This window comes from Pipistrellus hanaki, assembly GCF_964339955.1.
Source record: "Pipistrellus hanaki genome assembly, chromosome: X".
Lineage (NCBI taxonomy): Eukaryota > Metazoa > Chordata > Mammalia > Chiroptera > Vespertilionidae > Pipistrellus > Pipistrellus hanaki.
The window spans coordinates 70,116,273-70,143,295 of record NC_140524.1 but is presented as its reverse complement, the minus strand read 5'-3'; the positions used below and the strand labels follow the sequence as shown (position 1 = coordinate 70,143,295).

Below are 27,023 nucleotides of genomic sequence, written 5' to 3'. Positions count from 1 at the left end.
GTGTGAGAGATCTTGGGGATAAGGAGTGAGGCATCTCCCAGACTCTGCTTGTGTTCAGGGAGGACTTGTTTGCACAGATGCTTTTGGCCTGTGGCCCCTGGCTTACCTCCAGGCAGTTGGGTTTGCCAAGAGGGTGGAGTCTCCCTCTAGCTATCATCTTAACTGCTGTTTTCTGACTCACCAGTTCCCAGTCCCACGCCAGCCCTAAGTTCAATTTGCCTCCAGTTACTGGGAGAAAGGACACTGGTTATTGAGAAAAGCTCCACCAGGTCCTGAGATACTGAGATTAGGCTCTAAAAGCATCTTAGTTTTTCCTCAGACATTATGTCTTGAAACTGTCCTGTGCTGGTTTCTTTGTGGATACCCCAAAAGAGTGAGTTCCCTATGATAGTCTTGGGCATGGGAGCTCTTTCCTCCCCCCACCTTCACAATAAGGAAACCTCCCCTTTATTTTCCCTCCAACCTCTCTCCATTGGACCTCTTGATACTCTCTTGTTATGTTATGCAGCCACAAGACAGAAATGAGCTTGGGCTTGTGGCACTTGAGGAAAGCCTGTTCAGGGATGCCTGTGCAGAGCCCCAATTCAGTTCTTCAGCTCAACAAATTCTGAGGAACCTTGGGCACTGATTTTGTTGCACACTGAGACAACAGTGTTTTGCATTGGGTTTGGCTCTTGCTTTTGCCTAGAAAACACCAAGGCCAAGGAAAAGCTCCTTGAGGGAAGAGAACTATAAGCAGAGATTAAACCCTGAGCCCATTTCCTGAGGTTCCCACATTTTCTTCTGCTATTTTTATGGTTTAAAGCTATAAATTAAATTCTTAAATCTAATTAGAATATAAAGGGTGAAGCAAAAGCAGGTTTGCAGTTGTTCATATGAAAAATAATATAATAATTAATAATACAAGAATAAACTGTGTTTTGCAAACTCACAACTGTAAACCTACTTTTGCCCCAACCTGTATTTAGGTACATTATCAAGTGACATTATAGCTCATCCCTCAGATACATATTTCTACTATAATACCATTTATTGAACAATCCATCCCTTCCCATTTATTAGTGAGGCCTTCTTTATCTTGTGTCCAGTCTAGGCATACCTTGTTTTATTGCACTTTGCAGATACTGCATTTTCATCAACGTTGAAGCAAGAATATTATACCTTGCTGAAGACTCAGATAATGGTTGGCATTGTTTAGCAATAAAATATTTTAATTAAATTAGATACATTTTTAGGCATAATGCTATTGCATACTTAATAGACTACCATATAGAGTGAACATAATTTTTATATGCACTAGGAAACAAAAAAAAAGTGTAATACCCTTTATTGTGAACCTGTAATATTTCCAAGATATGACTAATATGATATATAGTAAATCTATCTGTCTCTCTCTGTTTCTGTGTTCTATTTCATTGACATATGTATCTATTATTGTACCAATATTATTTTGTTTTAATGTTTGAATATTTATAATGTGTTTTAACATCTAGATGTGCTAGTTCCTCCTCATTACCCTTCATTTCCGAAAATTGTCTGGGTATTTTTTAAATATATTTTATTGATTTTTTACAGAGATGAAGGGAGAGGGATAGAAGGTTAGAAACATCGATGAGAGAGAATCATCGATCAGCTGCCTCTTGCACACCCCGTACTGGGGATGTGCCCGCAACAAAGGTACATGCCCTTGACCAGAATCGAACCTGAAATCCTTCAGTTCGCAGGCCGACGCTCTATCCACTGAGCCAAACCGGTTTCGGCTGTCGGGGTATTTTGGATGAATTTTAGAATAACTTCAAGTGCCAAAACCCTATTAGAATTTTAATTGGCAGTGCATTAAACATTCAATTTAATTTAGAAATAATATCTTCACAATACCTCTTGTTTTCTTATCCAGGAACATGATATATCTCCCCATTTATTTACCCATTCCTTTATATGTCACAATAAAATTTTGTAATCTCTTTCTTAGTCTATTTGTTCCTATTTTTATTAAGGAATTACATGTGTACATATCTTCCTATTGCCCCCACCAACTCCCATGCATGTCCTCCCCCCCGCCAGTGTCTTGTGTTCATTGGTTATGCTTATATGCATGCATACAAGTCCTTCAGTTGATCTCTTAAAAAAAATAAATCTTTATTGTTCAGATTATTACAGGTGTTCCTCTCACCCCCCATAGCTTCCCTTCACCTGATTCCCCACCCAACCCATTCCCTTATTTCCAGGTGTAAGACTTTATCCATAGGTGTAAGATTTTTGTCCAGTCTCTTACCGCACCCCTCACACCCCTTTCCCCCTGACATTTGTCAGTCCACTCCCTTTCTATGTCCCTGATTCTATAATATTCATCAGTCCATTCTGTTCATCAGATTTTTTATTCACTTGATTTTTAGATTCACTTGTTGGTAGGTATGTATTTGTTGTCATTTTGTTGTTCATAATTTTTATTTTAATTTTTTTCTTCTTCTTCACCTTCTTAAAGAATACCCTTCAGCATTTCATATAATCCTGGTTTGCTGGTGATGAACTCCTTTAGCTTTTTCCTATCTGTGAAGCTCTTTATCTGACCTTCAATTCTGAATGATAACTTTGCTGGGTAGAGTAATCTTGGTTGTAGGTTCTTCCTATTCATCACTTTTAATATTTCTTGCCACTCCCTTCTGGCCTGCATAGTTTCTGTTGAGAAATCAGCTGACAGTCATATGGGTACTCCCTTCTAGGTAACTAACTGTTTTTCTCTTGCTGCTTTCAAGATTCTTTCTTTGTCTTTTGCCCTTGGCATTTTAATGATGATGTGTCTTGCTGTGATCCTCTTTGGATTCCTTTTGTTTGGGGTTCTGTGCACTTCCTGGATTTGTAAGTCTATTTCTTTCACCAGGTAGGGAAAGTTTTCTGTCATTATTTCTTCAAATAAGTTTTCAATATTTTGCTCTCTCTCTTCTTCTGGCACCCCAATAATTTGGATGTTGATATGCTTAAAGTTGTTCCAGAGGCTCCTTACACTAACTTCATATTTTTGGATTCTTTTTTCTTTTTTTTTTCTTTCTTTTTTTTTCCCTTCTGGTTGGGTGTTTTTTGTTTCCTCATATTTCAGATCTTTGGTTTGATTCTTGGGGTCCTTTGATCTACAGTTGAATTTCTGTATATTCTTTATTTCAGACAGTGTATACTTAATTTCTGACTGGTCCTTTTCCATTTTTTTGGCATTCTCATTAAGGTCCTTGAAGGTCTCACTAAGCTCCTCTGAGGTCTCATCAAGTTTCTCGGCAGTTTTTAGAAGATTCTTGAGTAACCTTATAAATGTGGTTTTGAACTCTATGTCCAGTAGTTTGATTTCCTCTCTTTCTTTAATTCATGACATATTTCTTTGTCTCCACATGTTGGATGCTTCCCTGTGTTGATGGAGTATCTTTGTGTGGTAGGTGACCTATAGGGGCCAGTGGCTCAGCCTCCCCAATCACCTTAGGTGGACATTCTTGGTGCACCCCTTTGTGGGATGAGTGCAAAGTCTTGGTGTAGTTAATCCTTGATTGCTGTTGGTACACTGGAAGGAATTGACCTCTAGGCCAATTGGCTTTGAGGACACGCTGTGTCTATAATGGAAGAACTGCTATGCTGGAGACATGCTTATGGGGCAGGACTTGTTTCAGGGGGCCTTTGGTGCTCACTGAGTATACCTCTTGAATGTGTCACTTATGGATGTGAGGAGTTGAAATCTGGTGTCATCTCACACTGATCCCTGGGTACACTGGCTTCTGGAACTCCAATGGGGTGCAGGTCAGCTACGGTCTGAGGCTTCCCCAGCAGAAGCTACAGTGAGAACTACAGTTTTCTCATTTGCTTGGGATTTGGAGATTTTGGAGATGTCTGATCACAGCTGTAGTTTGTTAGGTTAAGCTGTGATAGGGCAGGCCATTCATATGCAAAAGCTGCTCACTGGAGCTCATGTGGGTTTGTAAATTGTGTGGGGAGTCACTAGACTAGGGTGTGGCAAACAACAATGGCTACCAGTCAGCTATCTCTGCATCTCCAAATTTCCAAGTCCCCGTGTCTCACACCCTAGTGCAGTAAACAATGATTCCTGTGCGCAGTTCTGCATGCAAACCCCCTCACTTTCAGACCCAATGTCAGACAGTCCAGCTTCTCCCTGTAGGAGTTTGGGTCCCCAGTGTCTCTCCAGAAACTGGAGTTCAGAATAATCGGGATCTTGTCTCCCTTCGGGTAGAAAAAAGTAATGCCTACTGCCAGCCCAGTTTGCATGCCTCGTAATTTAGCTTTTCAGTACTTATTTATGTCTCAATGCTCATTTCTCTTTCCTTCTAGTTGTGGAACTTCCACTCAGCCAGCTTTTCCATGGTTCTGGGTGATAGACATTTTGTCTTTTAGTTGTAGTTTTGAAATTGTTGTGTGAGGAAGCAGTTTAGGTATTTACCTATGCCTCTATCTTCCTGATGAGTCTTGTTTGATCTCTTATCTCCTCCACCTCTTCCTAAACTTCCCACTGTAATTGGACAGTCTGTTTGATGCTTTACTGCCTCTGCATCTATCTTTTTGTTTATCAGTCTATAATGTTCTTTATTATCCACAAATGAGTGAGATCATGTGGTATTTTTCTTACATTGACTGGCTTATTTCACTTAGCATAATGTTCTTAGTTCCATCCAGGTTGCTGCAAAAGGTAAGAATTCCTTCTTTTTTATGGCAGCATAGTATTCCATTGAGTAGATGTACCATAGTTTTCTGATCCAGTCATCTGCTGACGGGCACCTAGGCTGCTTCCAAATCTTAGTTACTGTAAATTGTGCTGCTATGAACGTAGGGGTGCATGTATCCTTTCTGATTGATATTTCCAGTTTCTTAGTTTATACTTCTAAGAGTGGGATTACTGGGTCAAAGACAGGAAACCATAAAAATACTAGAGGAATTCACAGGCAGCAAAATCTCAGACATATGCCGAAAGAACTTCTTCACTGATACTGCCCCTAGGTCAATGGAAGCTAAAGAGAAAATATACGAATGGGACTACATCAAAATAAAAAGCTTTTTTACAGCAAAAGAAACCATCAACAAAACAACAAGAAAGCCCACTGTATGGGAGAACATATTTGCAAATGTTATCACTAATAAAGGTTTAATCTTCAGCATCTACAGACAACTTATACAACTTAATAAAAGGAAGATAAATGATCCAATAAAAAAAATGCACAACGGACCTAAATAGAATCTTTTCAAAAGAAGACAGAAGGAAGGCCAAGTGACACATGAAAACATGCTCAAAGTCACTAATTATCTGAGAGATGCAAACCAAGAAGAGCGGTACCATCTCACACCTGTCAGAATGGCTATCATCAACAAATCAGCAAACGACAAGTGCTGGTGGAGAAAAAGGAACCCTCGTGCACTCCTGGTGGGAATAGAGACTGATGCAGCCACTGTGGAGAACAGTATGGAGTTTCTTAGTCTATTTTAATTGCTTATTATTAGTTAAGGAAAATTGATTTTTGTATACATTATGTATTTAGCTACACTGCACTGAACTCATCAATTCTAACAATTTCTCAGTTTATTCTCTTGAGTTTTTAAACAATCATAGTTTGCAAGTAACTTGTAGAGTCTTGGTTCTTGGACCAAGTTCAGTAATCAAGTTCTTATAAGATAAACTCATATTCTATATTCCAGTATAATACAGGCATAATTTGAGACTTCGAAGGTTGAATTCTAAGACCACTGTGATAAAGGGAGTATCACAATAAATCAAGTTGTGATCTTTTTGCTGGTGGTGGGCCGGTCTTGACTTTGATTTATAAAAGATGTACCGTATTTTCCGGCATATAAGACCACCCCCTAATTTTACAGTTAAAACATAGGTTTAGGCCTATATTCACTGTATAAGACTACCCCCCACTTCCGAGGCAACACCAGTTCTTTTTTTAATTAAATTTTTAATGAATGACATTTTTTGAACATACCGTAATATACCATACATTGATACGATAAATGGAAGGTCTCTTCACAAATGGCAATGCCATGAACTTGACCGAGAAATAAGAAATCCAAAAGAGAACATTAACAATGATATACTCGGTGTATAAGACGACCCCCAATTTTCGGTTGACTTTTTTTCGTTTCAAAGTTGTCTTATACTCTGGAAAATACGGTGACATTGTTACCAAACCAAAGTCCATGTGCCCATGCTTGAAAGGCCAAAACTCAAAACATCAGAGTTTGGAATAAGGAAAGGTTTATTGATTGAGAAGGTGCCAATGGAGAAGATAGAAGACTTAATGATGCCTCAAATCCTTGTTCAATGGACCAGGTCAAGGACTGAGGGAACAGGTCTGTGGAAGTGCTGGTGGGGCGATTTTTAATTGGAAGACCTTGGAACTTGGCCATTTAGAGTAAAGGGGCATCAACACTAGATCTTCCTGTACAATAGACCCTGTTAGCTTCTGAAAGGGTTCCAGTGTTCAAATTCCAGTTATTTCCAGGCCCCTTGGTTCTCAGTGTGGGGTTGGGGAATGGGGATGGGAGGCAAGAGATTTTGGTTCTGGATGCAGCTGGAGGCCAATGTTCTCTCCTCTGCACATACTGCAGCTGTGACTTTTGGTTTTGTTCTGTTGTCTCTGGACAACTCAGCACCTCATCAAATAGGATAGGACCATTTTGATCTGGTTTTGTAGATGCAACATCTGTGAAGTCCAATAATGCAAAACACAATAAAACGAGGGATGCTTGTTCATAAAAACTCATTTCACACTATAAAAATACAAAAATTGATAATGAAAAGAAAATACAAATATGTTTTTTTATACCTTTATTAACTATGCAAAGAAAAACACTACTAGAAATGATGTATCATAAATACTTCTTTTGGAGGTTATTTTCCCTCATGGGCTGGTTTGTCTAAAATGTCCATTGTAATTATGTGGGGGGGGGGTGAACCCCACACTTGATTGTATACTTTTAAAAGGTGAATTATATGGCCTGTGAATTATGTTTCAATTTTTAAAAGAAAGAATATTGAAGTTTGGAATTAAGGTGTCGTCACATTTTTCTGCTAAATATTCCTTGAATAAACATAGGTATTCTTTATTACTCTCAAGACTTTCCAAGTGCATTTTATTTTTATTTTTAAAAATATATTTTATTGATTTTTTACAGAGAGGAAGAGAGAGGGATAGAGAGTTAGAAACATCGATCAGCTGCCTCTTGCACATCCCCTACTGGGGATGTGCCCACAACCAAGGTACATGCCCTTGACCGGAATCAAACCTGCGACCTTTCAGGCCGCAGGCTGATGCTCTATCCACTGAGCCAAACCGGTTTCGGCTCCAAGTGCATTTTAGAATAGGTTCATCTTTCTGGAAAGTTTTTGTTGATGACATGTGTATTGATACATGATTAATATCGGGTCTAGTAATAATTAATGTCGTTTTTAGACATTCGTTTAAAATCTTGCTTGGCGTTGACTTGTATTGACATAACCTTCAAACACGTGGTATCTACAGAACGTGTGAAGTGCAATTAACAAGTTTTGCTTGAAAAAGTTTGTGTTTGGTTTGGTTTTTGTTGCAAAACTAGGGCTAAGAAGATGGCGGATGAAGAGCATATTCGGCACTGCATGCTTTACGAGTTCCAATTAGGAAGAAAAGCAAGTGAGGCTGCAAAAAACATCTGTAGTGCTCTTGGTCAAGATGCAGTTAGCGCCAGAAAATGCCAGCGTTGGTTTGAGAAATTTCGCGAGGGAAATTTTTCGTTAGATGACAAGAGTGGTCGAGGCCGTGTGTCCAATTTTGATCAAGAAGCTCTTCAAGCTCTTTTGGTGCAAAATCCTCAAATTACCCAACAAGAGCTTGCGACAACTTTAAATTGTTCACAAAAAACAATTTCCAATCAATTGCGTGCAGTTGGCAAAGTCCAAAAGTTTGGAAAATGGGTTCCTCATGAGTTGACCGACAACAACCGTAATCAAAGAGTCACAATTTGCAGTTTGCTCCTCTCTCGTCAAAACCGTTTGCCGTTTTTAGAGCAAATTGTTACCGGAGATGAACAATGGGTGCTGTATGTTAATTTGAAAAGGCGGCCTCAATGGTTGGACAAAAATGAGGTTCCGCAGCCCACGCCAAATCCTGACTTGCATGCGAAAAAAGTGATGTTGTGTGTTTGGTGGAATTTTAAAGGAATTCTTCATTATGAACTTTTACCATCTAACCAAACCATTACAAGTGCAGTGTATAGTGCCCAATTGGAAAGGTTAGCCCAAGCTTTAAGAGAAAAAGAACCCGCGCTGATTAATCGGAAGGGCGTAATTCTTCACCACGATAACGCACGACCGCATACTGCAAGAATCACTGCTGAAAAACTGCGCCAGTTGGAATGGGAAGTTCTCCCTCAACCTGCATATTCTCCTGATATTGCCCCTTCCGATTACCATTTGTTTCGTTCTTTGCAAAACTTTCTTCTTGGAAAAAAATTTAATAATGAAGAATGCCTCAAAAATGCATTGACCGAATTTTTTGCATCAAAATCACAAGAATTTTACAACAGAGGGATTAAAATGCTTCCTGAGCGTTGGGCACAAGTAGTAGAAAACAACGGCAACTATATTGTTGATTAAATTTTGTTGTATTGTTTAAATAAATTCGATTTAAAAAAAAGTATTAGAAAACGACATTAATTATTACTAGACCTAATATATGAAGTAGGCTCATTTTTATGGCAACTCTAACAGTGACCTCTTGCTCTGTCATTTCAATAAAATCTTTATAGCCGAGATCCTTTGAAAATCTACCAATTCAAAGGCCTCTGCTTTGTACCCAGGCCTTGATTTGTATTTCTTTGGATTATGGATTTGTGATAACATTAGATTACACAAAGTCCTGTTTCATTGATATTAGACACCTATTTGGATATAGTTGCCTTCCTCTTCAATGAATTCAGTTAACTTTGTCAGGAACTTTTTCAATGCTTCTTTGACGGGACCTGCAGATACCCCTTCTCCCAATTCTGATGTTACAACAAACAGTTCTCTTCTTGTCCCTGATAAATCAGAAGTACACTTTGCTCAGGATAAAAGTTTTCCTTGGAGAGCTCATGCTGGTTGTTTTGCGTGTTCTTTAAGCAAGATGGTGTGTTTTTTTGTTGGGTGTTTTTTTTGTTTTTGTTTTTTTTGGTCCAAATTGTTGCTTGGCTCATTATGCATTAATGGAGTCAAAATACAATGTTTTGATTTCAAGTTATAGCTTTTCTTTTTTACTGATTTATTTTTTCATATATTGGGAAGAGTAAAAAAATTTAAAGAAAGGTGACCAAACTAATTGAAGAGTATTTTTTAAAAAGGGATCAAATATTGTTATTTCCCTATACAAAACTTTTCAGTGGTTTTTCATATAACTCAGAATAGCATCCAAAGTACTTACCATGACCTCCAACACCTTGTATAATTTGATTCCTGCTTATCTCTCCTACCCTGTTCTTATTCTTCTCCCACACTTCAGCTTATTATCAATTGATGTTGTATCAGTATAAATACATAAGGATTTGTATATTACTGTGAGGACTTTAGTTTTGATAATAAAGGAATAACTTCTAAACATAATTTTGGTGCCTTCCTTCCTATATGTATTCCTCTCAACTCTGTTTCATTTTATGAAAGAGAAAAACACAGGCCCAAAATGGTGTCACTTATGCTAAAGCTTATGACACCAAACCTGGATTTAATATCTGACTTAAGTGCTGTTTCAACTTCTCCCAGACACAAAACCTTAAATCAACCAGTCTGGAATTTTCTGGTCAACACCAATGAAGTAATTTATCGAGACTAGTATTCTCCAACCCCTCTCCATAAAAAGAAGAGGCAATCTGCATGTAAAAACAAACAAACAAACAAACAAAAACCCTTGCCTGTTTGTTTCCCTCTCCCCCAAAAGAAAATGTTCTGGTTAGAAAATAATCCTTGCCGAAACCGGTTTGGCTCAGTGGATAGAACGTCAGTCTGCGGACTGAAAGGTCCCAGGTTCGATTCCGGTCAAGGGCATTCCAGTAGGGAGTGTGCAAGAGGCAGCTGATTGATGATTCTCTCTCATCAATGTTTCTAACTCTCTATCCCTCTCTCTTTCTCTCTGTAAAAAAAATCAATTATATATATATATATATATATATATATATATATATATATATATATATAATTTTTCTTTTGTTAATAGCTCCTTGCCCTACCCTTCTTCCTATAAAAACCTTCCATTTTGTACAACCCCTTGAACACTCATCTAGTTGCTAGGTGGGATGCTACTTGATTCATGAATTGATTAATAAATTGCTTAAGTAGATCTTTAAATGTACTCATTTGAATTTTATTTTATTTTTTAAAAATATATTTTATTGATTTTTTACAGAGAGGAAGGAGAGGGATAGAGAGTTAGAAACGTCTATGAGAGAGAAACATTGACCAGCTGCCTCGTGCACACCCCATCAGGGATGTGCCCACAACCGATGTACATGCCCTTGATTGGAACTGAGCCTGGGACCTTTCAGTCCACAGACCGACGCTCTATCCACTGAGCCAAACCAGTTTCAGGAAAATTTTATTTTTAATGACTTGTTACTTTGGCCAGAAATTTATAAAGAGTGATGAATAACTATATTGGTAAGGGACATTTTTGGTCTGTTTCTGATTTTAATAGAAATATCTATAGGGTTTCATTATTATATTAAGTTGGCTATTGATTTGAGATGCATACCATTTATGATATTATAGAAGTATCTTCTATTTGTATATTTTAGAGTTTTTGTTCAAGAATGGGCATTTATTTTATGTGTTTTAGTATGTATTAAGGTAATTGCACAGTTTTTCTTTGTTGACCCATTGTTATGTCATAGGAATAGATTTTCTAATATTTAATCATATTTGAATTCTTGAGATAAATCCTTCTTGATAGTGAACCGTTTGTTAAGATAATTTTGATTCAGATTTATTCTTACTTTATTCAAGAGATTTACATCTTTGTTTATAAGTAATATTATTCTATAGTTTCTTTTTTGGCATGTGTGTTGTCTCTGTTTTGTATCAGGTACTGTCAATGAAAACACTTGAAGGAAATGAACCATCTTTGTGGTATTCTCTGAGGGAGGTACAGTGGTTCCATTTGCTCTGGATTACACTTTGTACATAATGAAAAATTTATTATTTCCTTATCATTTATATAAAAGTTAATTCAAAATGAACCATGAGCTTAAATGTAAAAACATGAAACTAAAAATTTTTAGAAAAACACATGGAAGAAAATCGTGGGGACCTAGGGCTTGGAGAAGTGTTCTTAGACATTACACCAAAACAAGAGCTATGTTGTAGGCTAAAGAATGGTTTCCACCACCAAATGCACACATCCTAATTCCTGGAATTTAAAATTTTCACCTTACATGGCTAAAGGGACTTTGCAGATATGGTTGAAAGATGGGGAGATTATCCTGAATAATTTATGTGGGCCCAATGTAATTACCGTGGTCCTTATAAGAGGGAGCCAAGAAGGTAAGAGGCAGAGAAGATGTGACAATAAAAGCAGAGCTCAGAATGATGCCTTTGCTGGAAGAGGGTCATGAATCTGACACAATAGGGACTTGGGTCTGAGAATGAAACAATACTGAATGTCTAGGAAGCAAAGTTAAGACCAGGTAGCCAGAAAATGTTAAAACCACTCTTCCACATGCACAGTTGATTAAGGATTGGCCACTATATGACTTTCCTGGGGTGGTGGTAATGAGCAACACCACCATCTTCTCTTTTCTCTCTTTGTTTTGTTTCTTTGTTTGGTTGCTATTGTTTTAATTTTAAAATATTTTTTATTGATTTCAGAGAGGAAGGGAGAGGGAGAGAGAGATAGAAACATCAGTGATGAGAAAGAATCATTGATTGGCTGCCTCCTGCACTCCCCCTACTGGAAATTGAGCCTGTAACCTGGTCATGTGCACTTGATGGGAATGGAACCCAGGACCCTTCAGTCTGCAGGCTGACACTCTATTCACTGAGCCAAACTGGTGAGGGCTAGTGTTTTAATTTTTAAAAAATTTATCTTTATTGCTGAAAGTATTACTGATGTCCCCTTTTCCCCCAGTTGACCCCCTCCACCCCACTCCTGCCCATCCCCAGGTCTTCTCCACACTATTGTCTGTCCATGGGCTATACATATATGCATATAAACTCATTGGTTAATCTTCTCCTGCCACCCTCTTCCTTCTGAAATGCATTAGTCTATTGCATGCTTCAATGTTTCTGACCTTTTTAGTTCATCAGTTATTTTGTTCATTAAATTCCACATATGAGTGAGATTGTGTTATACTGTCTTTCTCTGACTGGCTTATTTCAGTTAGATAATACTCTCCAGGTCCCTCCATACTGTTTCCAGGGATAAGAGATCCTAATTTTTTTTTTTTACAGCTTCTTAGTATTCAATTGGCAACACCACCATCTTGTCCCAACAGTGCAGGTGTGAAGATGCGGATATAGATGCCAAGCAACTTTACAGAAGGAGAAAATAACCCCACTCTGGCATGGAAAATTTCACTCCTGAACCCTACACAAGCCTGCCTTTTAGAGCAACCCCACTTTGTCCCCAGCTTATAAAAACAGCCTAGTAGAAGCGGCCCCCAAGCCAGTTCAGAGGGACGTCCTTTCCTCTGTGCTGCCTCCCTTGTGCTCAAGCATAAGTTTAATAAAATCTGTCTGGGGTTTCTCTGGGGTTTCCTCTTTATTTCTATCTTGGGTAATCTAAGAACACCAACACAAGTGACAAAGTGAGGAATGTGGACAGTTTTTAAAAGCAGGAAAAGGCAAAAAAATGGATTCTCAGAGTTTACAGAAGGAATGCAATCTTGCCAACACCTTGATTTTAGACCAATGAGACGCCCCCCCCCCTTTTTTTTTTTTTTTTTAAGTTTTTCACTTCCAGAATTTTAAGATAATAAATTTGTTGTTTTAAGTAGCTAAGTTTGTGGTAATTTGTTACAGCTCCAATGTAAACTGATACATTAACAAAATAAAAAATTGAGTGGGAATTAAAGCATGGGAGGGAGAAGCAGAGTCACTCAAAAACTCAGTTACCTAGGTCACCCTGGACTTTCTAAAAGGGAAATTTCTTGGATGGAGTGGCCTGGCTCTTTATCTGATTAAGTAGCTTCCAATATGTTTATTTGAGATGGATGTCTCTGAAATGAATGCCTTGGCAATCAAAAAAGATACCTTTTTGACACTTACGTTACAATAATAATAAAAAAAAAGCTAATTATCAGGCACTTTTACTACAATCTTCCTAATAGCTAATGATATTGAACATCTTTTCATGTGCTTATTTGCTGTCTATAAATCCTCTTCAGTGAAATGTCTCTTCATGTCTTTTGCTCATTTTCTAATTGGATTGATTAGATTTTTGTTTGTTTGTTTGTTTGTTTTACTGCTGAGGGTTATTTATATAGTCTAGACACTAGTCCTTTGTTGGATATATGGTTTGCAGATGCTTTCTCCCGGTGTATAGCTTGCTTTTTCACCCTCCTTAACAGGGTCTTTTGCAGATAAAATATTTTTAGTTTTGGTGAAGTCCAATTTATCAAATTTTCCTTTTGTTAATGTGAATATATAATTGCACCTGCATCATTTATTGAAAAGAGTATTCTTTCCCTCCATTGAACTGTCTTGGAACCCTTGGCAAAAAGCAATTGAGCATGAATGTATGGGTTTGCTTCTGGACTCTCAATTCATTCTATTGATGTAGAAATGTTTGTGTGTTTTTCATTAATGTTATTTTTTTCTGAGGGGGACCACTCTGAGTAGAATCCATGTCATTCCCCCCCCACACACACACACTTATAAGCTAATTTAAGTGGGGTGCCATGCAACCTCATTGAGGAAAATTAAGCTGATTAATAGGTCTCCAGGAAATGAGAAATAGAAAGTGTGGTGATTGGTGCATTAGAAAGAATTTTGGATTGGAATTAACAAGACATGTATTTGGATGACAGTTCTATCCAGAGCTACAGGCAAGTTACTTAACCTCTATGAGCTTTAGCTACTGTGAAATGGAGATGGTGGCAATCTTGCAGGGTTGGTGTTAGCATTAAGAGACAAAGGTTTGGAAAATGATGGCATAGTCCTTGGTACACAGTAAGTACTTTACATAAAGCAGATTCACAGCTGGTGGATGGTCTGTGGCTCCCTTCTTTGTGACCCAGGATAGCTATGTGGGATCAGGAGGGATGGGCTCCTCAGTGTGAGTCCCCGCCATTCTGCTCCTATCTCCTGCACTGTGCAGCAGTTATGGTTCCATTCCCTCACATTTTCTGTCAGGAGGAGTATAAAGGGCAGATGAAGAGGAAAATGGCTCTTCACAGACCAGCTTTCTGGCTAGATTAGAGGGAAGTACAATAGTGAACCACAAAGTAAGTAGGAAATAGTCATATCTGGTTTTACATATCTAGAGCTTTATTTTAATAAAAGAAACAGCATAACTGCATGCAACAGTTCTTGTTAATGTGGAATTGTGTCACAACTGAGGGAATCTTCCCTGCTTGGGTCAAGAAACCACAGTTTAAGTCCCCAGTTTATCTTGTGGTGGTCTCAGATTGTAAGGAAGAGGTTTAGGAGGAAACATACCATCCCTGTTTTCAATAAGTCTAAGTATAAACCCAAATAGTGATGGTGTCACTAAGGCTCAGGAGGAAGAAGCATTGTGTTCTTTGGCTTCTCATTCTTCTGATTAGAGAGTTGGTTGAAGTCATGGGGCAAAAAAGATCTGTTGACTCACAAGACTGCTTGCTCAACTGGGTTGTTGCCCAGTCTTCTCCTGTTCCTCTAATTCCTTTCCCCAAATCTGATTCATTGAGCACTTTCTGGCTTGGTTGGCTCCTATCTCACACCCGAGATCCTCTACTCTCTCCAAATTCTTCCTTCCATGTGACCTTACTTGGACCCCTCAATGCTTTGAGAGTTCAATAATAAGGATATCCAGCTCTTGTTATATGATTGTCAGCTCCTGGGTCTCAGGAAGGCCATACTGAACTTTGTGCTGGTCAAACAACTCGCGCACGGCATTGATGTAGAGTGTGTGGTATTTGTCCACGGTCTTCTTGTCTGGACTCTTAATCATGGGGATTGGCAGGGGCTCCCCAACTGTGGGGAAGAAGAGACAAGCATCAGAACTCCCTCCCAACTCAAATTACCCATCCCTCAAAGGGGACCACATACTGAAACTCAGTGTCAGGGTCCCCTTCCCGTTCTTTGTTGTTGTTTTTTTATCTTCTGCCCAAACCTTATCCTTTCCCATAATTTCCAAATACCTAACCTCACACATGCTCAAGAGAATGAGAATAAGCTCAGGAGAGTGCTGAAGGAATAATTATGCTCTCATGATAGCTGTTGAACTCTGTCCTACTGTGAATGGCCATAACTCTTATCTGTTCAGTTGTTCTTCCCACCCTGCTCTCAACCACACCCAATGGACTTTCCATGGTCCATCACAGCTGTGTTCCAGGTTCCCTGGGAATCAAGGACCAGGGTAGTTGAGAGATAGTAGAAATCTTACCAACAGTGGTAATGGGCCGATTGAAAGGCAGGAAGCCCCAGGATTCTTGAGTGAGGCCTCGGCCATGGAAGGTACAGAAATTTAGTCCCAGGATTTTTTTGAATGTGTCCTGGAAGCCTTTTTGAAAGAACCTTAACCATGTGCCCTCAGGGAAGGTCTCTTGATTGTACACCTCATTCTCTCCAAAGGAATAAGAAGGGACAAGGTGTGCTCTGCAAAGAAAAGGACAGAAGTGTAAGTTCTCCCAGGAAACTTCCTCTAGTGAAATCCTAGCCAAGGTGGGAAACCTGTAAATCTCTCCATTATAGGACAAGAACCCAAATATCTTCAGCCTGTGTCTCATTCTTGCCATCCCCCATCCTCCCAACTGAACCTTTTGTGGGTAGCTGCTACACATTTTCCCATGATTGGAAGAAACTAATCTCAGGCAACCTAATTGCCTTTATTGCACCTAGCACCCAGAGGGATCTTCCTAAACTACATATCTGGACCCCTCACTTTAAAACTCTTCCAGAGCTCCCAACTTTACCCCATTGCTTAACATGGCCTCTTTTCTGTAGCCCTACCTACCTGGCTAGCTTCCCCTCTCCCCACCTCTTCTTTGCAATCTGCTAAGCCATACTACATGTGCCAAGTTCTTTGTCTGTGCGTCTTTGTATTCTGCTCCCTCTGATGGAAATGTCTTCCGTCTGTCTTCACTTGGTTAATTATATTTTGCCTTTCAATACTCAGTTCTGATTTCATCCCCTGAAGAAACTTTGACCACCTCCAATTCCTTTCCCCACAATGTGGATTAGGTGCTCCTTGCCTAATGCTTACCTTTTTCCTGCACCAACAGTGTCTTAACTCTAATATAGTCATCTTCTTATCTGTCTGACTCCCCAGTTATCTGTCAAACTAATTAAAGTTGGGAACTGTATCCTTTACCTATGAATTCCTAGGGCCTGGCATAGTGCCTGATATTAAAAATTCCCAAGTTCTTTCTCTCTTTTGGTCTGACCAGCAAATCCTACTGATATTTCAATTCACAATTCAGATGTCACCCATTAATGAAACTTTTACTTTGGGTGAAAATCTTTCCTTCAACCAGTACTTTCATGACACTTTGTACATATATCCATTATAACACATCATTCATTCAATACATATTTATTAAATTCTTTCTATGTGCCAATACTGTTTTAAGCCCTGAAGATACATCATTGAACACAATGGATTAAAAAAAAAATCTCTGTCATCATGGAGTTTATCTTTTATTTAGGGAAGATAGATAATAAACAATAATAACAAATAAATAAAAGCTGATATATAAATCAAAGTGATACTATATAAGCAAATGATAAGTGCAATGGGGAAAAGAAAGCAGGATAGTAGGGATATACTTTACTGAGAAGACAGACAGCTATAGCACAGGCTCTAAGGCAGGAGCGTATAGCTTGTTGGAGGGACAGCAAGGAAGCCAGTATAGCTCTAATGGAGTAAACAAGGGGGAGATCAGTAGGTTATGAGATCAGAGAGGTGGCCAATGGTAAGATTATTTAAGGTCTTGCAGGATTTTGGAAAGACTTTGGCTTTTGCTTGTAGTGAAATGGGAGTTGTTGGAACATTTGGAATAGTGACATGATTTGGCTTATATTAATAGGATCATCCTGATAGAGGGAGCATACTTCAACATAATGAAGACCATATATGATAAACCCACAGCCAGCATCATACTCAATGGGCAAAAACTAAAAGTGTTTCCCTTGAGATCAAGAACAAAACAGTGATGTCCATTTCACCAGTCTTATTCAACATAATACTGGAAATCCTAGCCACAGTAATCAGACAAGAAGAAAAAATAAAAGGCAACTAAGCCGAAACCGGTTTGGCTCAGTGGTAGAGCGTTGGTCTGCGGACTGAAAGGTCCCAGGTTCGATTCTGGTCAAGGGCATGTACCTTGGTTACAGGCACATCCCCGAAAGGGGGTGTGCAGGAGGCAGCTGGTCCATGTTTCTCTCTCATCAATGTTTCTAGCTCTCTATTTCTCTCCCTTCCTCTCTGTAAAAAAATCAATAAAATATATATATTTTTTAAAAAGGCAACTAAATTGGAAAGGAATAAAACTGTCATTATTTTCAGATTACATGATATGCATATATAAAACCTTAAAGATTCCACCAAAAAAATACTAGATTTAATAAATGAATTCAGCAAAGTAGCAGGACACAAAATTAATATTCAGAAATTGTATATACCAATAGTGAACTATCAGAAAGAGAAATGAAGAAAACAATCCCGTGTGCTATTGCAACACAAAAAGGTACCTAGGAATAAATTTAACCAAGGAGGTAAAAGATTCATACTTGGAAAATTATAAGATACCGAAGAAAGAAATTAAAGAAGATACAAATAAGTGGAAGCATATACCACGTTCATGGATAGAAAAATTAACATAATTAAAATGTCTATGTTATCCCAAACAATCTACAGATTCAACACAATTATTATTCAAATAGCAGTGCCATATCTCACAGATATAGAACAAATAATCCAAAAATGTATATGAATTCACAAAAGACCCCAAATAGCATAGCAATCTTGAGAAAAAAGAACAAAGTTGGAGGGATCACACTACTCGGTATCAAACTATACTACAAATCCATAGTAATCAAAACAGCATCGCATTGGCATGATAACAGGCATATAAAGCAGTGTAACGTAATAGAAAGCACAGAAATAAACTCAAGCCTTTATGGTCTATTAATATTTTACAGTCTCTTCAATAAATGGCACTACGAAAATTAGAAACATGCAAAAAAGGGAAACTAGACTACCTTTTTACACCATACACAACAACAAACTTCAAATGGATTAAAGACTTACATGTACAGCACGAAACCATAAAAATCTTAGAAGAAAGCGTAGGCAGTAAAATTTCAGATATTTCTTATAGTAATGTTTTTGCCAATATATCTCCTTAGACAAGGGAAACAAAGAAAAAGTAAACAAATAAAACTAAAAACTTTTTTCACAGCAAGGGAAACCATCAACAGAATGAAAAAACAACTTACTGAATAGAAGAACATGTTCCCTAATGACACATCTAATAAGGAATTTGTATAAAAAATTTATAAATAACATACAGCTCAACACCAAGAAACATAGACAATCCAATTAAAAAATAGGCAAAGGACCTTCCAAAGAGGACATATGGATGGCCAACAGACATATGAAAAGATGCTCAATGTCATTAATCATCAGAGAGATGCAAATTAAAACAACAATGAGATCTCACCTCACACCTATCAGAATGGTGATCATAAATAAATTCACAAGGGTGTAGGGAGAAGGGAACCCTCGTGCATCATTGGTAGGAATGCATATTAGTATAACCACTGTAGAAAACAGTATTAAGTTTCCTCAAAAAATAAAAAAATGGAACTGCCTTTGACCTGTGATCCCATTTCTGGAAATATATCCCAAGAAACCCAAAACACTAATTCAAAAGAATATATGCACCCATGTGTTCATTGCAGCATTATTTACAACTAGAGGCCCGATACATGAAATTCATGCAAGAGAAGGCCTTCCTTCTCCCCTTGCCCCAGCACTGGCTTCCCTTGAAGTCCCGGCTTCATCCAGAAGGTCATCCAGAAGGACATCTGGTCTAATTAGCATATTATGCTTTTATTATTATAGATAGCCAAGATTTGGAAACAGTCCAACTGCCCATCAGCAGATGAGTGGATAAATAAGCTGTGGTACATCTACACAATGAAATACTGCCTGGCTATAAAAGAGAATGAACTCTTACCTTTTGTAACAGCATGGATGGACCTGGAGATTATTATGCTAAATGAAATAAGCCAGTCAGAGAAAGGCAAGTGCCATATGATCTCAGTTATATGTGAAATCCAATGAACAAAATAAACTGAGGAACAAAATAGAAACAGAGGCATGGAACAAACTGACAGCTGTGAGAGCAGAGGGGGTTGGGGGCTGGATGAAAGAAGATGAATATATATATTTCACAAATATATATATATTTCACATAGACACAGACAACAGTGTGGTGATAACCAGAGGAGGAAAGGGGGTAGGTAGAGGTAGGAAAAGGGGTATACATGGATATGAAAAGAGGCTTTGCTTGAGGCTAAGGGTGCATGGTGCAATGTGCTGATGGCATTTTGCTGAGTGGTACAATTGAAACCTATATGGTTTTGTGAATCAATGTCATCCCAATAAATTCAATTAAAAATAGGATCATCCTAGCTACAGTTGGGAATAGACTCTCGGATATGGGGGAGACAAAGATGGAAAGTGGTTAGCTTTTGGATATATTTTGTAATTATATGTGCATACCAGTATGTCTGTCTTCCCTATTGGACTGAGTTCCTTAAAGGCAAGGACTATGTCTTTTTTATTTTTATATAGTCAATGCATTGCACTATGTCTAGCAGAGATCAGGTGTTCAATAACTACTGAATAAATTTATTCTATTTCTCAAACCAGATTATATGCTCTTTGGTGGGGAAGGCAGTAATCACATCTTTGTAAAATAAATGTTATTGAGGTAACATTGGTGAATAAAATTATATAGTTTTCAGGTATTCAATTCTTACAATATATTATCGGTATATTGTATTGTGGGTTTACAACCCCTACTCAAGTCTCCTTTCATCAGCATTTATACCCTCTTTGTCCTCTTTTACCTCCTCCCATCCTGCCTTCCCTTAGTAAACATGTCTTATTCATTTTTGCAATCTCTACAACATTAAGCCTAGTGTCTTCCTTGCCCTGAGTAAGATCTCTCTGCCTCTCAGTTAATAGGTTGATATAGAGTAAATCTGCATTTTCCACATCCCCAGCCAGAAGGCTAATGAGTAGAAGATAAAAGTCTTTTTCAATTGTTCTTTCTCCAACTTCAAGTAAAATAGTGCCCACTGAAACCTGTCTGGAGGCTAAAACACCTTTAAGATACAATGTGAAGAAGTAGAGATAATTAATCAGAGTGAAGAGGGAGTCCCCTTTAATAGGTTTCCAAGGAAAAACACGTTCTGGAGATGTGCTACAGAGGATCTATGGCACCCAGACAATAGGGCACAGAACTTAAGGACCCACCCTGTCTTCAGTGCCAATTTCACAAAACCTTTACGATGTTTAAGGAAGATGGTAGAAACTCCTGGCCGGCATAAAAGGGCTTCAGCAGCTCCGCCCACCACGATAACCACGGCATTGCCTGAGCCTTTCTGAGACAGCAAATACTTCACGGCCAATTCACTCACGGGGCACACACCTGTCAAACCAAAGAGTCAACAAACTTGATGTCTGAGGATGGGGTAAAGGGATTCCTCTCTGCTATTAATGATGGAGACAGTTCTGTTTCCTGACTACTGTTTCACTCTTCTGTTTTTAATCTCCACATCTTGGGTTACCTTTAGTCTGAGGTTGGTTCTTAGGGTCAGTTGCTTGTGTTGGGAGTCTGTGCTACTACAGTTTAGGAGACATTGAGTGCCTCTGCCCACTTCCTCTTACTTCAATATAAATGCTATTGAAGTAAGTATTTATACTAGCCTATCCCTTATCTCTCTACTCATGAACCACTCTCCCCAGAGTGACAACACTGGAGACTCACCAGAGTTCTTTCTTCTATGGTGATCAGGACTAGCCACCACCAACCTACTTCCTCCATAGAGCACCTTCTGAAGGGGAGCCATTGAGTGGGGTTTCTTGAGAGTAGGCAGGCCCAGGAGCCCGCCCAAACCAAATTGAAATGTAAATGAACCATGGAATTAGGATGACACCCTATTGTTCATTCAACAACAGTCACAGAGTCTTTCCTCACTCCTGCTTCCCATCTTTGCCCTGAACTTACCTTCTATTCTCTCCTAGGATGGCAGAAATTACATCCAGGCCTCAGTGATTGAGAGAAACTGCTGCTCCAGGTTCATGCCAACCGCAGAGGAGAGTAGAACCATCCTCTGGGACTCTAGTGTTCCCACTTGATCCCTCCAGATAAATGTATCTTACCTTTTAATATTTGGCTTTAGTTGTTTTCTGGTTTCCAGAGGATGGATATTTATCCAGAGAGAAGGACATTTGTCACAGTACCCTGGCTTGAAGCCTGGCATGGGGAGGTTGTCCTTGATTCTGATGGATGTTTATTCTTTATCAATTGATGTCTTATGCAAGTTTGAAGGGGTTTCCAGGAGATGAAGGTCATGTGCCAGGAAAATGCCAGCTAATATGAAAGACTTAAAAATGTCTTTAAGACTCCATGGGATGAGAGCTGCTTTATAAATGACTGCCATGAGAAGCTAATTGATGACCCAGAAAGAATCTGGCAAAATTCATCTGAGTTACCACTTTCATGACCAATTTTCCCAGACATTTGGGTGTGATATTTGGCATTTGCCTTCTGCTTTCCACTTGGGCTTTGCTCCTCAACTCCATCCTTCTCCTTCCTCCTCCTAATGTATTCATGATAAATCTTATGAATACCAGTAATTTATCTTGTTGCCTAATCAAACCCTGCCTCCCAGATCTTGGACAGAATCTGATGCTTAGCCATATACTCCCTTTACTGGTCCAGTGGATTCTGGACTCATTTTCTACTAAGTCCTCTTCCAGCAGGGAGTAAGAATTAGACTGACTCTCAGAGCTTAGTGTGGCTGGAGCCCTGAGATAGGTCAGACAGAGGATGGAATGATTTCTTATACTCACCCAAAGACATCACATATTCTCTCACAATTGGGATCCAGAAGATCCATTCCAAGGTTGCTACAGAAGGAGTGATGCCTGGGAAAATCCGAGCAACGTCAGTGGCTTCAGTGGCAAAGTTGATGAAGACACCATATGAGACAATACCATGGGGGTGGTTGACAATGATATAGTTGTGTTTAGGAGAAAGGTCATGAGTCTTCACCAGCTGTCAAAGGGAGATTGAGTCAGAACAGTGGATAGGAAGAAGGAAAAGAGGACATGCAGATTCACCCTAGCAGGTAACCTGTGTTTCCCCTAAGGAGTCCAAATTCCTGTTCATTGGGATGTCACCAGGGGTTATGATGCTCAGAGAGACTGACTTAGGTTTGTCACTGTGAGGAAAGGCTGCTATCCTGCCATCTCCTCACCTGCCCATCCATTTTGGGCCCAACCTCTGAGCTTTGACCTTCAACTACTAGCCACCAAACCCTTTGAAATCATGAAGCTGAGTGGAAAGGGAGAATCTGAGCAACAGGGTCCAAATGCACCCAGAAGGGGTAGTCACCTTTATTGGGAAGTAATTTCGGAAATATTTCCAGAGGGTCCATTTTCGTACCCAAGCTGAACGCCTACCACCTGTGGGTACAGAAGAAAAGGGAAGAGCAGGTGAGATACTGCCAATTCTTCTACCTTTCCCAGAGGTGGATGATTCTCAGGTAAAAAAAAATGGGGGGCCTTCCATATTTCTAGGGCACAGAGCTGTAGTTACTGTCCCTGGATCCAACCATGGGAAGCCCCTGCATCTGTCCCAAAACCTCAACTTTTTTTGTTTGTTTTGTTAACCCTCACATTTTCCATTGATTTTTAAAGAGAGTGGAAAAAGAGAGACACACACAGAAAAAAATCGATATGAGACACTTCAATTGGTTGCCTCCACATGTGGTCCCTGACCTAGGATCAAACCTGCAACTGAGGTAGGTGCCCTTGACTGGAATCGAACCCAGGACCCTTAAATCCTTGTGCTGTATTGACTGAGCTAAATCTCAACCTTTTAATTCTTCCTGGGAAGCCTGGCAGAGACCTCTGTTCTCTGCCGACCTTGCTGCCCTCTCTCCCTCTCCTTCTGCTCTCTCTAACCCCCTGTTGCACCTCTCCCCTTTCCATCACCCTCTCCTTTCCTTTCCCTTTCTTTCCTCTCCCCAGTCTTTCTCCCTCTGCCTCTCCTATTCTTTCCCTCCACCTCCCTCCATGTAGTTAAACCCTTGTCATAGACAGACAAGGACCACCACTCTTCCGGTCTCTTACCTTGACTGTGGGTGTTCCAATCATAGGCGAGCCAGGCTAAGGTGAGCACGGGCAAGGTCCAGAAATTAGTGAACAGCAGAAAGTAGGGTATAAAGACAATGGGAATAACTCCTGAGGGGACACAAAGGGTTCATGCCCTTCAGTTCTCTTCAATTTTAATATGCCTCTCAAAACTCTGATCTTTGCTCTATACTGAAGGAGCAGGTCAAGGCTAGTGTGAGACCCATCTCTCCTCCCCCAATCTCCATCTAGTTCTTCTGTGGTCCGGGCTGGCTGCTGAGTCCCTGGATCTGGGTCCCCTTGATGGGTGAGATCTTAATTGAGGAAACAGCAGAATCAACTTAGCACATTCCAGTGGAGAGGGGCTGCCTGTGGTGCACAGGCTGTTTGTTGCTGAGAGGAAAACTTTTTAAAAACTGCTTTTTACTAAGTTCAATTTTGGATCATTAAAAATGTCTCAAAGGTTCATTGGGGGAGGGGGGACTGTGACCTCTATTAGCAAAGGGCCACAGAATGCTGTGAAATGCAAATGTGGTACATCTTATAGCAGTTGGAATTGAATTCCATTTTAAAATCTGCATTCATGAGAAAGGGGCTAAGTACACATCTACATACTAAAAGCATAATATGCAAACAGAGGAATGGCCTGTCACTATGATGCTCAATGCAGGAGCTACCCCCTAGTGGTCAGTGCACTTCTCAGCCAGAAATTGGGCTCATGGCTGTCAAGTGCTGGGGCGGTAGCTGGTAGCAGAAGCCTCTCCTGCCTCTACTGCAGCCAGACATCCCCTGATGGGTCCCGGACTGCCTGTGAGAGGGCACAGGCGGGGCTGAGCCTCCTCCCGCCCCCCCCCCTCCCCCCAGTGCACGAATCTCATGCACTGGGCCCCTCTGGTATTGTGAATAAAAAAAGAGCCAGCTAAGGGAATGACTTCTTTGACCAGGAAACTACATTGTGGTAGAAATATTTCAGAGAAGAAGAAAATCAAGAGTTACTTACCCATAGGTTTGTCTCTTACCTTTTGAGATAAAAATAAAACAAAACAAAATGACATAATGGGCATTTCTTTAAAAAAATCATGTTGCCAAAACAGGTTTGGCTCAGTGGAGAGTATTGATCTGCGGACTGAAGGGTCCCAGGTTCGATTCCAGTCAAGGGCATGTACCTTGGTTGGGGGCACATCCCCGGAAGGGGGTGTGCAAGAGGCAGCTGGTTGGTGTTTCTCTCCCATCGATGTTTCTAGCTCTCTATCCCTCCCCCTCTCTGTGTAAAATCAATAAAATAAAGAACTTCTTCACTGATACTGCCCCTAGGGCAATGGAAGCTAAAGAGAAAATAAACAAATGGGACTTCATCAAAATAAAAAGCTTTTTTACAGCAAAAGAAATCATCAACAAAACAACAAGAAAACCCACTGTATGGGAGAACATATTTGCAAATGTTATCACTGATAAAGGTTTAATCTCCAACATCTACAGACAGCTTATACAACTAAATAAAAGAAAAATGAATGATCCAATTAAAAAATGGGCAATGGACCTACATAGAATATTTTTAAAAGAAGACAGAAGGAAGGCCAAGAGGCTCATGAAAACATGCTCAAAGTCACTAATTATCCGAGAGATGCAAATCAAAACAACAATGCGGTAACATCTCACACCTGTCAGAATGGCCAACATCAACAAATCAACAAACGACAAGTGTTGGTGAGGTTGAGGAGAAAAAGGAACCCTTGTGCACTGCTGGTGGGAATGCAGACTGGTGCAACCACTGTGGAGAACAGTATGGAGTTTCCTCAAAAAACTGAAAATGGAACTCGCATTTGACCCAGTAATCCCACTCCTAAGATTATATCCCAAGAAACTTGAAATACCAATCAGAAAGGATATATGTACCCCTATGTTCATAGCAGCACAATCTACAATAGCTAGGATTTGGAAACAGCCCAGGTGCCCGTCAGCAGATGATTGGATCAAAAAACTATGGTATATCTACGCAATGGAATACTATGCTGCCATAAAAAAGAAGGAATTCTCATCATTTGCAGCAACCTGGATGGAATTGGAGAACATCATGCTGAGTGAAATAAGCCAGTCAATGAAAGAGAAACATCACATGACTTCACTCATTTATGGATAATAAAGAACATTATAAAATGATGAACCAAAAGATAGATATAGAGACAGTAAAGCAACAAGCAGACTTTCAAATTATAGCGGGGAGGGGAGGGAGATCTGGGGGAGATAAGAGATCAACCGAAGGACTTGTATACATGCATGTAAGTACAACCAACGGACACAAAACTCTGGGGAGGGTGGGTATGTATGGGAGGGGGGGCAATGGTAAAATATGTACACAGATAATAATTTAATAAAAAAATAAAATAAAATAAAATAAAATAAAATAAAATAAAATAAAATAAAAAGAGAGAGAAAGAGATACATCGACCAGCTGCCTCTTGCACACCCTCCACTGAGGATGTGCCTGCAACCAAGGTACGTGCCCTTTGACTGGAATCGAACCCGGGACCTTTCAGTCTGCAGGCCAACGCTCTATCCACTGAGCCAAACCGGTTTCGGCTGAACTGAATTAATTTTCTTTACCATCTCCCATCTCTCTCCATGTATGAGTGATTTAAATTTTATAAAATAAAACCAGAGTGCAAATATAAAAAAAAAGAAAATCAATAATATATATATATTAAAAAGTCATGTTATGGAATAGAAGAAACCTTAGTGATGGGCTGAATTCCCTTTGTAAGAGCTGGCTGAGATGGTTGTTGTAAGCATGCTGATTAAATAGGAGATAGTGGTGGGAGGGATTTTATGAGAAACTTGTCATGGATGAGAGTCTTAACACCTCTGACCCTCATGAAATATGAAAGTTAATTTGCTGGATAAGCTTCAGAAAAAAACTCGATAAAATTTAATAAGAATGATTATTAATTAAAGGTAGCCTAAGTGTATCCTTTCTTTGATATCTTTCTTCAAATAAATTTACTTTGTATCCCTAACATTTAAAATGAGCCTTACACACAGAAGGTGTTTAACAAATATCTGTAGATGACTGAAAGATAAATGTTTTCTCTTTTCAAGAGTAGGTGAACTTAAGTGATTAGTGTTTAGTAAGCATTTATGTTATTTTAGTGAGCTGTTGTTTTTTAAAAGCATAGATGGATTAATTGTGTGCCTTATATCCAATCTCTTTCAACTACCCACAAGTCCCAAAGGTAATCTAAAAGAGCCATTACCTGGAGAAATATCATCCCCCTTGTGGAATCTATTTGAACTGCAGGTGTGGCATCTCAGGAGACCATAAGTGTCTATGAGGGCAAGCCTGCCAGACCCAGCCTGTGTGAATGTAATCATTGTCACTCAAGGTGACAGAAGTGGGATTTAAAGAAGTAGGAGGAACAGAAGCCAAACATGGAAGAGCTAAAACTCATGGAATGAGAAGTTCCT

General features: G+C 39.4%; 1 protein-coding gene across 1 annotated transcript in view; it reads right to left on the bottom strand.

Annotated features, from left to right (window-relative positions):
* Nucleotides 1-14,652: 14,652 nt before the first annotated feature.
* Nucleotides 14,653-27,023, bottom strand: part of DGAT2L6 (diacylglycerol O-acyltransferase 2 like 6) — a gene marked incomplete at its 5' end in the record, with an annotated part of 32,748 nt that continues 20,377 nt past the window's right edge. The window contains 6 exons of the mRNA XM_084869730.1: nt 14,653-15,160; nt 15,573-15,784; nt 20,676-20,850; nt 22,278-22,482; nt 22,822-22,892; nt 23,562-23,672. Of these exons, the coding sequence (XP_084725856.1) occupies nt 15,006-15,160; nt 15,573-15,784; nt 20,676-20,850; nt 22,278-22,482; nt 22,822-22,892; nt 23,562-23,672 (929 nt within the window). The 3' untranslated portion in view covers nt 14,653-15,005. The remainder of the gene's footprint in view (nt 15,161-15,572; nt 15,785-20,675; nt 20,851-22,277; nt 22,483-22,821; nt 22,893-23,561; nt 23,673-27,023) is intronic.